This window comes from Hyla sarda, chromosome 5, assembly GCF_029499605.1.
Source record: "Hyla sarda isolate aHylSar1 chromosome 5, aHylSar1.hap1, whole genome shotgun sequence".
In the NCBI taxonomy this organism is placed as follows: Eukaryota; Metazoa; Chordata; class Amphibia; order Anura; family Hylidae; genus Hyla; species Hyla sarda.
Window position 1 is genome coordinate 345,232,034 of NC_079193.1, and position 13,440 is coordinate 345,245,473.

General features: G+C 41.5%; 1 protein-coding gene across 2 annotated transcripts in view; it reads right to left on the reverse strand.

Moving 5' to 3' along the window:
* NUDCD1 (NudC domain containing 1) overlaps positions 1 to 13,440 on the reverse strand; it is a 168,364-nt gene that overhangs the window by 92,678 nt on the left and 62,246 nt on the right. For both annotated transcript variants that reach the window (XM_056522603.1, XM_056522602.1), the window contains exons 3-4: positions 1,432 to 1,617; positions 44 to 227 (exon numbers count right to left, since the gene is read on the reverse strand). In XM_056522603.1, coding sequence (XP_056378578.1) covers positions 44 to 227; positions 1,432 to 1,617 — 370 coding nt within the window. The remainder of the gene's footprint in view (positions 1 to 43; positions 228 to 1,431; positions 1,618 to 13,440) is intronic.

Consider the following 13,440-nt stretch of genomic DNA (forward strand, 5'->3'; position numbering starts at 1 on the left):
AGAAAAAAAAACATATCGGCTTTACTTAAGGGAAAGTATTTACCATGATTCGGGTTACATAATACAGATATCCACTCCAGGGAAACATGGAATCCGCTGCCTTGAACATCCAATTCATCTTTTTCAATTGATAATAGCAGAACATCTATGAGCTGCCCCTCATCCCGGGCGTACAGAATGCTGTGAAGAATGATGAATGGATCCCCCAGCTCCTCATTGAATTTCAGCTAAAATATAGAAGACAATAAATGAATGAGAAGTGAGAAAACACAGGCAGTTTACGAATCAAAAGGTGCTTGAAATATACGGCTCAGTTTGTGCATTAAACAATTGGCAAAGAGGGAATGGTTCAGCGGAAAGGTGCTTGGCTTGAAACGCAAGACCTTATGCCAAAGTTGTGTCCAAAAATCCACCAGATCCACTATGTAGCATGAGCCACTGCGAAAAACTTTTGGCACATCTTTTTCCTGCCCGGTCTACAAACACTTGGAATTAGACAGGTTAGGGGACCATCGCAAAGATCTTTTAATCTGAGGACTACTATGTAGAGCAGTGTTTCCCAACCAGGGTGCTTCCAGCTGTTGCAAAACTACAACTCCCAGCATGCCCAGACAGCCAAAGGCAGTGTTTCCCAACCAGGGTGCCTCCAGCTGTTGCAAAACCAGAACTCCCAGCATGCCCGGACAGCCAAAGGCAGTGTTTCCCAACCAGGGTGCCTCCAGCTGTTACAAAACTACAACTCCCAACATGCCCGGACAGCCTTCGGCTTTCAGTTTTCCAAAGGATAGGGGATAAGATGTCAGATTGCGGGGGTCCCGCTGCTGGGGACTCCCGAGATCTCGGCTGCAGCACCCACCTCAACGGCTTCCGGCAACGCTGTAGGCTTCGGATCCCGACCACGCGAGCGGAAGAGCGTGACGTCACAACTCTGCCCCCATGTGACATCACGCCCCGTCCCCTCAATGCAAGTCTATGGGAGGGGGCATAGACTTGCATTGAGGGGACAGGGCGTGACGTCACACTGGGGCGGAGTCGTGACGTCACGCTCTTCCGCTCGCGTGGTCGGGATCCGAAGCCTCCAGCATTGCTGGAAGCCGTTGAGGTGGGTGCTGCAGCCGAGATCTCAGGGGTCTCCAGCAGCGGGACCCCCGCGATCTGACATCTTATCCCCTATCCTTTGGATAGAGGATAAGATGTCTAGGGGCAGAGTACCCCTTTAAAGCAGTTCCACCAGCTGTTGCAAAACTACAACTCCCAGCATGCCCGGACAGCCTTTGGCTGTCCGGGCATGCTAGAAGTTGTAGTTTTACAACAGCTGGAGGCATACTGTTTGCAAAACACTGCTTTAGGGGATGGACATAACTGCCTATTTTTCATTCTTATCAATTCAATTACTATGGTATTTTGCCTAGTACAGGCTGGATTACTTACTTCCCATTTAACTGCGGCAGACTGATCATTCTTTGAAAGGTGAATGAGGTACAAGGTTCCGGTGCCATCGGACAGGGACACCCAGTCGGGCGATGTGAAGTGCATGGAGGAGCACAGGCGTCCGTCAAAGGAGCTCACATCATTTGGCAATCTGAAGACTTCTACTGGTTTCCCCAAAGCTGTGTCCTTAAAGAGATACAACAAGAAATGGAATACATTACAAAATGCACTGGAGGGGGGGGAATGAATATTCTAGACAAAAAAATAAAAAACAACCAACCAACCATTTACAACAAATCAGTTAAAAGATACAAAATAGTGGTTTTACTTCATGCAGCACAGCCACATTTCATTGTATTTGTAAAACCCCATTGTTTTCTTTCCACATAGATATCATGCTGAAAATTAGTAACAAATATGTGGTGTGAGAACACAGCCCTGCACAGGGGTCAACCAAACCTGATCAGAACAGGTTCTAAACCTTTAAAGGGGTACTCCGGTGGAAAAAAAAAACAACCTTTTTTTTAAATTAACTGGTGCCAGAAAATTAAACAGATTTGTAAATTACTTCTATTGAAAAATCTTTACCCTTCCAGTACTTTTTAGCACCTGTATGCTCCAGAGGAAATTCTTTTCTTTTTGAATGTCTTTTTTGTCTTGTCCACAGTGCTCTCTGCTGACACTTGATGCCCGTATCAGGAACTGTCCAGAGCAGGAGAAAATCCCCATTGCAAATATATGCTGCTCTGGACAGTTCCTGACACGGACAGAGGTGTCAGCAGAGAGCACTGTGGACAAGACAAAAAAAAAAATTTAAAAAAGAAAAATAATTTCCTCTGTAGCATACAGTCGCTAAAAAGTACTGGAAGGCACCTGCAACAACTGTCACCCATTCTGCTGAGCAATGTTTGGTGTCCGTGTCCGGTCGCACATGATGTTCACTTTAGCACATTTAATAAAGAAGATACTGATTTACTGTACTGGTGAGTGCTGCCATCTTCTTTCACTGATATTTTGCATGGACTGTATTCTCTGTATTGGTTCAGCACCCGTTACGGACAGTATTTTACCAGCTGTTTCATAAGGAACTGTGTGCATACCTGTGCTTTGCGGGAAGCTCAGCAGTCGTGCAGTCTATTCATTGGGGCTCTGTGCCAATCACTCTTTTTCCTTGTCATTTACAAATCTGTTTAACTTTCTGGCACCAGTTAATTAAAAAAAAAAAAAAAATATTCCACCGGAGTACCCCTTTAAGTCTGTTTTCTTTGAAAATGATATTATATTAATAACTTCCTTTGTTCTCGGAACATTCCTTTGCGCAAGGGACGGCTTGAAGGAGTACCCCGTTAAAGATAAAACAAAAATGATTCTATTTAAGGGGTTACCTAAGCTTATAACAGGACAGGTGATAAGTATCTGACTGGTAGGGGTCTGATTGTTGAAACCCCCACTGATCATTAAAACAAGGGAGCCTTGTCTCCCTTTGCAAAATCCCAGATTGTCAGCTAGATCTTCCTTTTCCTCCTCCCGCTTTCTCAAACTCAACATGGAGAAAACAGATGTTTCTCCCATCTCACTCCAACTCCCCCACCCAATTTATCAATAACAGCCAATGGCTCCACTCTATACACAGCTCCACAAGTCCCCTGCCTTGGGTCACCATCGACTCTGCACATTCACCTGAAAAACATTTCCCAAATATGATCATTCCTTAAGTTTGACTCATTCCTCAATTAAACTACTGGTAGATGCCCTTATCTCTTAGTATTGCACCATCCTCCTCTGTAACCTTTTATCAAACACTCCAATCCACCCCTAAAGGGGTACTCCACCCCTAGACATCTTATCCCCTATCCAAAGGGGACAGGGCGTGATGTCACACGGGGGCGGATTTGTGACGTCACAAACTTCCGTTCCCGCGGACGGGACCCAGACCCTCCAGCGCTTTCGGACAAGAAACAGGTGGGTGCCACATGCTATATTGTGGGGATCCCCAACGGCGGGACCCCCGTGATCAGACATCCCCTATTATTATTAGCCATTATTATTACTTTTTTGATTTTTTTAACATGTTAAGCTGTTTAACCTGTTAAGGACTAAGGGCGTACCTGTATGTCCTAAGTCCTTGAAGGGGTACTCAGGTGGAAAACAATTTGTTTTAAATAAGCTGGTGCCAGAAAGTTAAACAGATCTGTAAATGACTTATATTAAAAAAATCTTTATCCTTCCAGTACTTATCAGGTGTTGCATACTACAGAGAAAGTTATTTTCTTTTTGAATTTCCTTTCTGTCTGACCACAGTGCTCTCTGCTGACACCTCTGTCCATGTCAGGAACTGTCCAGAGCAGGAGAGGTTTGCTATGGGGATTTGATCCTACTCTGGGCAGTTCCTTACATGGACAGAGGTGTCAGCAGAGAGCACTGTGGTCCGACAAAAGAAATTCAAAAAGAAAAAGAACTTCTCTGTAGTATACGGCAGCTGATAAGTACTGGAAGGATTAAGATTTTTTTAATAGAAGTAATTTACAAATCTGTTTAACTTCCTGGCAGCAGTTGATTTAAAATAAAATTATTTTCCACCGGGGTACTCCTTTAAGTAGCTTTGAAGCGAGCACAGGAGTTGCTAGTTTCAGAGCAGTGGGTGTCAGCTACTACCAGTAGCCAGACGCTCATTGTTAATGACAGGCAGCGGCTATCCCGCCGCTGCCAGTCAATAACCCTTTAGATGCTGTGATCAATGCAGATTACGGCATCTAAAGTGAAACTAAAATCTCCAGTATCTCAGAGGGGCTCACGGAACCTGGGCGACGTGATCACGAGGGTTCCGTGCGCTAAAACCCCCTTACCTGCCTGCTTCCTGATCGCGATTCAATCATGTAGCCTGGCTAAGCCAAGCTATATCAGTGGATCGCTGATCACACTATATAATGCTAGGCTACAGGCATAGCATTATACAGTAAATGTAATCTAACCCCTTAAGGACTACAATTTTTTTTTTAATTATTATTTTTTTTTTTTTTTACACTTTCGTTTTTTTTCCCTCTTCCCCTTCTAAAAATCATAAGGCTTTCAATTTTGCACCTACTCACATGAGGGCTTGTTTTTTGTGCCACCAATTGTACTTTGTAATGACATCAATCATTTCACCACAAAATCTACGGTAAAACCAAAAAAACTCTTTGGGGCAAAAATAGAAAAATAAGTTTTGTGGGCTTCTGATTCTGTACATCGTGCACTTTTCAGTAAAAATGACACCTTATCTTTATTCTGTAGGTCCATACGATTAAGATTATACCCTACTTATATAGGTTTTACTTCTTTTAAAAAAATTATAACTATTTGTACGAAAATGTTGCTTGTTTAAAATTGCCATCTTCTGACCCATATACTCTTTATATTTTTCTGTATACTGGGCTGTACGAGGGCTCATTTTTTAGTGCCGGGATCTGAAGTTTTTATTGGTACTATTTTTGTTTTGAAAATGACAATAGCACATAGGTGTGATCTGTAAAATCTAAATTTATCTGTCAGCTACTGTAATCCCTTGCAGATTTCACCTGTGCAGACCTATAAGTTAGAGGGGTATTCCGGTCATAGACATAAGATGTCTGATCATGGGGGGGGGGGGGGGCGCAGCGGCTGGCCACGCCCCCTCCCATAGACATGAATGGAGGGGGCTTGGTGTGACGACTCCAATCCCAGAAACCGCCTGCAGGAACCCTCGCCAGGACTACACACACCTATTATTGTGGACCTGAGGAAGTGAGCGCCGAAACGCGTTGTCCTGTTTTACCTTTTTGACTTTTTCTAATAAAAGTTAGTCCTGCGTAAATGCTGGCTCAGATCTCTGTTTCATTTGTCCGCCGTCACCACACAGGAGCGCTCTCAACAAAACCCCATTTTTTACTCTTCACATTTGCATCATTGTCCGTCTCCTCGGGAATACGGAAAAACAAGGGGTGAGAGCAGCAGACTGTTGTCATCTTCATTTCTTCTTACCCCCCACCATACCACAGAGGCCCCACACACCTCTGTGGATATCGACTCAAGGTCAGTAAGTCACCTTGGGTGTTGGTGGTGGGTATCTTCTTCATCCATTTTCTAAGAAATACTACACAGGGAGCGCCCCGTTGTTTTTTCTCCTCCTTTGTCCTTCATACATTATATAGTCATTACTTCCAGAAACTTCTATTTCCAGGGACAGAACAGTAGCGGCAGTCACTGGAGGCGGATTCTAACCTCTTCTGTCATTCTTCAAATGGATTTAGACAGTTTCAGGACAATTGTTGTTCTTTTCTTTCTTTTTATAAATTCTATTTATATTGGATTTAACTGCGTCTCTGCAACAACCACCGCATGTATAAATGTAATGAAGTTTGTGATACATGCACAAGAAGCAGCTACTCTTTTTTCTTTCTTTTAAAGTGTTCGGCTATGTTCACAAATCTATGTGGAACATCCGCATTAATTTGGCTGGAATTTTGTATCTTTAAAGAATTTGCAGAATTTACGGATAATTTTTGTGGAATTTCCACATTACTTCCGCCTTCGCAATGTAAAACGGACTTTATTTAATGCAAAAATTTTATTTCACACAAATTCCGTATTGTGCGAAGAAAATCAAGCCTCATTGACTTCAATGGGATTCCGCAGCCGAATTCTGCAAAAATACAAGACATGACATTTTTGCGGACTTTGAGTTACATTGTGTTGTTTAAGTGTTCCCTTTATTTTTTTGAGCAGTGTATATAAATCACCTTAGTGAGAAAATAAACCACAAATTGTTGTTATGGTAGTCCCCGGTGTCCACCCCCTTTTTTGAATTATTACATTCTTTTGCGTGGGGTTAAACTTTATCGGAGTACCTTACGATGCTTAAAAGGAGATGGCTGGGTATTCTCTTCTTTGGACAATTTTGGAACTTCTTCTTACTACTACTTCTAAATCCAGAGCACCCCCTATTTAGAGGTCTGGTCATTACGTCCACTTCTAAACATTACTTCCCATCAGCTTGTGTTGCAAGTTTGGAGGTCCAAGCTACCGCTGCACTTACACAGATATTACGTCTGCTCTACCTATACAGTGCAATCCAGATATTGCACTGGATTTAGACCCGCAATTCTGGACAGCTTACGGCATTTTAGAGCTTTGTTGTGTATAGTCAGAATGCGGGTTTCTCAGTTACAGGAGGAATCTGGTATCCTAGGGACAAGTTCTAAGGATCTTCAATTGCGCTTTGTGGTCAATAGTCAATTGTGTCCACCTAGGTCTCCTATTTTAGATTATTCCACGATTGATGTTGTTCGTTCACAGGGTCCTAGAAGCCTGGTTTCAGTCTTGTACACCCACCTCATTGTTACCAAACAACCTCTGCCTGAGGAGGATCTCATATCATCCTTCTATGTCAGCTGTGTGATCATTTGTTCACCAATATTCAAGGGCTGCCTCAGAGGGCCCTTATTCTCAATCAATCATGTTTGGCATACCTGTGAATATGGCATCTCTGTAGTGGGAAGGAACCTATGTATGTACAGTATTTACATGTAACACATCAGTCGATGTGGATGCAAGGGCCGAGTCTGTCATCGCTCAATGAACTATGATAACCTGTGATTTGACTGAATTCAATTAAGTTCCATCTATGAAACCTTAAGCCGACTGCATTTTTTGGGCTACACAAAAAAGCTATTTCATAAAATTCTGATGAGCGGAATGTTCTGCTTTATAAAATTTCACATGCTGGGCCAGGTCACCGTATACTCTAACTATTAATACTGCTTTCAAGCTCCATTAATGCTTTCCGATCCATTATGTAGCACATTAGTCGCTTGCACCAGCTGCAGATAAACGGATGGACGTCTCAATGCAAAATGATGATAGACAAGGCTTTTTATTCCTGCAGCTTGTAAAGTCTCAAGAGTGGTCTGCCAAATCAATAACACAACCGTCAGACAGACATTAACCATCGGGGTCTTATCAACTACAATTGCCACAATTACTATGTGTAAGGTTCCATTATGACCCAATGTTCCCTACTATTTCCCTTTTCTTTACTATCCTGATATGTGAGCAGTTTTAAATGGGCACAGTCCGAATCAAAAACTTTTCATATGTTGTACAACTTGGCAAAAATTTACATTTCTAAGCATACATTACAAAAAAAAAAAGAAAAAAGTTGCTCCTTTTTAGAGAAATCCTTGTTTATAAAAAAATTTTAAAAAAAAATTAAAAAAAAATTACCACTAGGGGTCCCCATACCATTCAGAACATAACCCTGTCCCAAATGAAGCACAGGCTGGGAAAAAATCCAGGAAGTGAATGTGGGACTAGCACACATCTCTGTTCACTCCTGTCTTATCAGACTTATGTCTGAAAACAGAAAGGAGGGGGTTACAGAGCAGCCTGCAGTGATCGGATGAAGAGACCAAGCACCACGACAGACTCAGGAAGAAAGTAAATGCATGGGGAGTGAGGGCAGGCTCAGTGCTTGCATTGGACAAGTCCGTTCCTGAGCAGTGGATGTCAGAATGAGTGAGCAGCAGAGCAGAGATATTTGTGAGCCAAATACAGAAGCTAGACATATAAAAAAGCATCTGCATGACCTAGTGAGTAACATATATAAGAATAATTTTTTCTCTTTGATATGACAGGTACACTTTAAAACAAATCCACAGTCTATCAACTCTCTAGGAATTGTTCCTGTGCTGTCAAAAAGCACTGACATAAACGCCATTATTGACTTTTCTGAACATGAAATGTGTTTTTACCAAGTTAAGTTCGCATCTGTGCTCCAGCTCTGTTCGTAGAATCCATTCAAATAGCTGGACATGAGTGGATTCCCTAACGGATCTCTAAAACAGATGTGCCCTTAGCCTAAGAAAAAGGGAAACATCGAAATTAAAATCTAAATTTTTTTGGCAAAGTTTGCCTTTTGTGTAGGCAGCAAATGTTTTCAAAAATGGTGTGAAAAATATGCAAAAAAAGTCAGCCGGAAGTGTAACATCATGCGATTTCAGTAGTCTGAAGAAAGTGGGGGCACATTCAATGAAGGTACATCGGGACATGTAGATGGGCCGCATTTCTCATTCGCCGAAGAGGCTGCAGAGTAAATCCAGGCCCTTTCTGGCACAAGCTCCACCCACTCTGTGAGAATGCCAAAAACAATCCAAAAGTCCCATAATTGGACGAGGACTTTTCTTGTACACCATAAGGTGATTTTAGTATGTACCTGGCAGACAGTAATGGACATGCTTAGGAAGGATCTGCGCTTGTCTTGGGGCTAAATGGCTATGTTGTGAGATTACCATAATACTGTGGCTAGCTTTTTATGAACTAGTATTTCCTGTTTGACTTTTCTTTTTTTGACTACAAAATCCCATAATTGCATTTTCCTCCCTCCCACACTTCAGCCATCCCACCCATTGAAACATAAATGAGCTGCATCCATTCAAAAGACCTGTGATTTTCAATCAGGGTGCCTACAGCTGTTGCATTAGTTGCAGATTGATCCCTCTCCTACAAAGCGATCTCTCCACCCATTGAAGCAGACAGGCTCCCTGTCATCAGCTGACTAGTGATGTCAGGTCTCGGCCGCATTGCAAGCTGGGAAAAATCTGAGACAACAGTCATTTTGTATGCTGTTAAAAATAAATATTGGGCTAAAAATCACAGAAGAGTTGTGAGAAAACTGTCACACACAGGTAAAGACACTATATTATGAACTACAGTAACTTTACAGCCCATGTAGCATAGTCAAATAAAAAATAAAAATCCTAGAATACCCCTTTAAGTGACTTTTGTGTCATTTTCACCACAATTGTAATGATTAATGCTCCCCCTGTGCGTGTTTGGTTTATTGTGAAATAAAAATTTATGAAGTCTGTTATGAATATTTTAAACCATTTGCCTTTTATTTATTATAATAAAAAAGACAAAAGGGAAATATTTGCTCAAAATAAATGAGAAATGTATTACCATACACTTTGCTGAAAAGGTCAGCAGTATTACAACAGTGCTTGGTAACATCCCTGATTGGGAAATATAGTCCAAATTTGTTGGGGGAAAAAAGAGAAAGAGGGATGCAGGAGGAGTGGTGTGGCTATAGGCTTGTTATGGTAAAGAAAATGGCCCAAGCGATGACTGACTTGTTCTTGCAAAAGGCACTTATGCCTGGCAATTACAGAAACATATACTGTATATAAACATTTTAATGGCCATGGTGATTATGACAAAAAGGCATTCCACTTGGTTATGACTGTTCTGCTCACGGCTCTGGTGCAGTTTACAGGGTGGGCCATTTATATGGATAGACCTTAATAAAATGGGAATGGTTGGTGATATTAACTTCCTGTTTGTGGCACATTAGTATATGTGAGGGGGGAAACTTCAAGATGGGTGGTGACCATGGCGGCCATTTTGAAGTCGGCCATTTTGAATCCAACTTTAGTTTTTTCAATAGGAAGAGGGTCATGTGACATCAAATTATTGGGAATTCCACAAGAAAAACAATGGCATGCTTGGTTTTAACGTAACTTTAATCTTTCATGAGTTATTTACAAGTTTCTGACCACTTATAAAATGTGTTCAATGTGCTGCCCATTGTGTTGGATTGTCAATGCAACCCTCTTCTCCCACTCTTCACACACCGATAGCAACACCGCAGGAGAAATGCTAGCACAGGCTTCAAGTATCCGTATACACTGCTATATACTACTATATACACCGCAGGAGAAATGCTAGCACAGGCTTCCAGTATCCATATACACTGCTATATACTACTATATACACCGCAGGAGAAATGCTAGCACAGGCTTCCAGTATCTGTATACACTGCTATATACTACTATATACACCGCAGGAGAAATGCTAGCACAGGCTTCCAGTATCCGTATACACTGCTATATACTACTATATACACCGCAGGAGAAATGCTAGCACAGGCTTCCAGTATCCATATACACTGCTATATACTACTATATACACTGCAGGAGAAATGCTAGCACAGGCATCCAGTATCCGTATACACTGCTATATACTACTATATACACTGCAGGAGAAATGCTAGCACAGGCTTCCAGTATCTGTAGTTTCAGGTGCTGCACATCTTGTATCTTCACAGCATAGACAATTGCCTTCGATGACCCCAAAGATAAAAGTCTAAGGGGGTCAGATCGGGAGACCTTGGGGGCCATTCAACTTTCCAGGAAACTGTTCATCTAGGAATGCTCGGACCTGACATCCATAATGTGGTGGTCACCATCTTGCTGGAAAAACTCAGGGAACGTGCAGCTTCAGTGGATAAAGAGGGAAACACATCATCATGTAGCAATTTCACATATCCAGTGGCCTTCAGGTTTCCATTGATGAAGAATGGCCCCACTATATTTGTACCCTATATACCACACCATACCATCAGTTTTTGTGTTTCAACAGTCTTGAAGGGATCTATCCAATGTGGGTTAGTGTCAGACCAATAGCGGTGGTTTTGTTTGTTAACTTCACCATTCACATAAAAGTTTGCCTCATCACTGAACAAGATCTTCTGCGTAAACTGAGGGTCCTGTTCCAATTTTTGTTTTGCCCATTCTGCAGCACCTGAAACTACAGATACTGAAAGCCTGTGCTAGCATTTCTCCTGCGGTGTATATAGCAGTGTATACAGATACTGGAAGCCTGTGCTAGCATTTCTCCTGCAGTGTATATAGTAGTATATAGCAGTGTATATGGATACTGGAAGCCTGTGCTAGCATTTCTCCTGCAGTGTATATAGTAGTATATAGCAGTGTATACGGATACTGGAAGCCTGTGCTAGCATTTCTCCTGCAGTGTATATAGTAGTATACAGCAGTGTATATGGAAACTGGAAGCCTGTGCTAGCATTTCTCCTGCGGTGTGTGTATAGTAGTATATAGCAGGGTATACGGATACTGGAAGCCTGTGCTAGCATTTCTCCTGCAGTGTATATAGTAGTATATAGCAGTGTATACGGATACAGGAAGCCTGTGCTAGCATTTCTCCTGCGGTGTATATAGTAGTATATAGCAGTGTATATGGATACTGGAAGCCTGTGCTAGCATTTCTCCTGCAGTGTATATAGTAGTATATAGCAGTGTATACGGATACTGGAAGCCTGTGCTAGCATTTCTCCTGCGGTGTATATAGTAGTATATAGCAGTGTATACGGATACTGGAAGCTTGTGCTAGCATTTCTCCTGCGGTGTATATAGTAGTATATAGCAGTGTATACGGATACTGGAAGCCTGTGCTAGCATTTCTCCTGCGGTGTATATAGTAGTATATAGCAGTGTATACGGATACTGGAAGCCTGTGCTAGAATTTCTCCTGCAGTGTATATAGTAGTATATAGCAGTGTATACGGATACTGGAAGCCTGTGCTAGCATTTCTCCTGCAGTGTATATAGTAGTATATAGCAGTGTATACGGATACTGGAAGCCTGTGCTAGCATTTCTCCTGCAGTGTATATAGTAGTATATAGCAGTGTATACGGATACTGGAAGCCTGTGCTAGCATTTCTCCTGCGGTGTATATAGTAGTATATAGCAGTATATAGAGAAGAGGGTTGCATTGACAATCCAACACAATGGGCAGTACATTGAACACATTTTATAAGTGGTCAGAAACTTGTAAATAACTCATGAAAGAATAAATTTACATTGAAACCAAGCACCTCATTGTTTTTCTTGTGAAATTCCCATTAAGTTTGATGTGTCACATGACCCTCTTCCTATTGAAAAAAAAAAAAAAGATGGATTCAAAATGGCCAACTTCAAAATGGCCGCCATGGTCACCACCCATCTTGAAAAGTTTCCCCCCCTCACATATACTAATGTGCCACAAACAGGAAGTTAATATCACCAACCATTCCCATTTTATTAAGGTCTATCCATATAAATGGCCCACTGTAGAATCCCGCCCTGGGGTGAGATTGAATACTTACAATGAGCTCTAGTAGTGTAATCTATTTGTAGTCCCTCTTCCTCTGCTCTCTAAACTCACTTCCCTTTCCACATCCTTCCCACCCCTCCTCTCTCCATACATTTATATGGACGGTATATAACATGACACCTCAATGAACTGCAAGTCCATACTGTAAAAACACAGGATGGAATTAAGCTTCTTTTTTTAAAGTGAAAAGATTACCAAGGGGTCATCATAAAATGTCTTACATTCACGTGTACTATTGATTTATACAAAGTTTTCTGAAACGGGGATGACCACTTAATCCCTAGTCTAAACGTGCTGTACATATAAAGTGTATTGTGCAATAAGGCAATGAAGCGAGCGCATGAGCTGCACTCACTTTATAGACCAGGAGTGACGGCTGGTATTCCCAGTCAATGACCCACATCAGAGAGAACGCTGACGTCAGCAAAAAACCTCTTAAATGCCACTTTGTTTACATGGCAGCCGTGAATGGTTGTGTGCTGGCCATGGGCTGATCTGCTTATAGAGTTTGCCTCAGGCAGATTCTACTGGCAGAACACTGACGTAACTGAGCAATACTATGCAATATCAGGATTTTGCCTATAATGAACAATTTAAATGTTTGCTTCTAAAAGTCCCCTATACTTAAAGTAAACACTATGGGGGAGATTTATCAAAACCAGTGGACAGGCAAAGTTGACCAGTTGCCCATAGCAACCAATCAGATCACTTCTTTCATTTTACACAGGCCTTGTTAAGAATGAAAGAAGCGATCTGATTGGTTGCTATGGGCAACTGGGCAATTTTTCCTCTCCACAGATTTTGATAAATCTCCCCCAGTATTTATATTTTTATATATATATATATATATATATATATATATATATATATATATATATATATATTTATTAGGGCTAAACGATATGGGGAAAATGTGCAATAGCGATTTTGGGCCTAAATATTGCGATTGCAATATGTGATGTTATAATATAAAAAAAAAAAAATGGTGAAATCCTCCCATTTCATGTCCAATCGCCTCCATTTCACGCCCACCGCCTATTTCA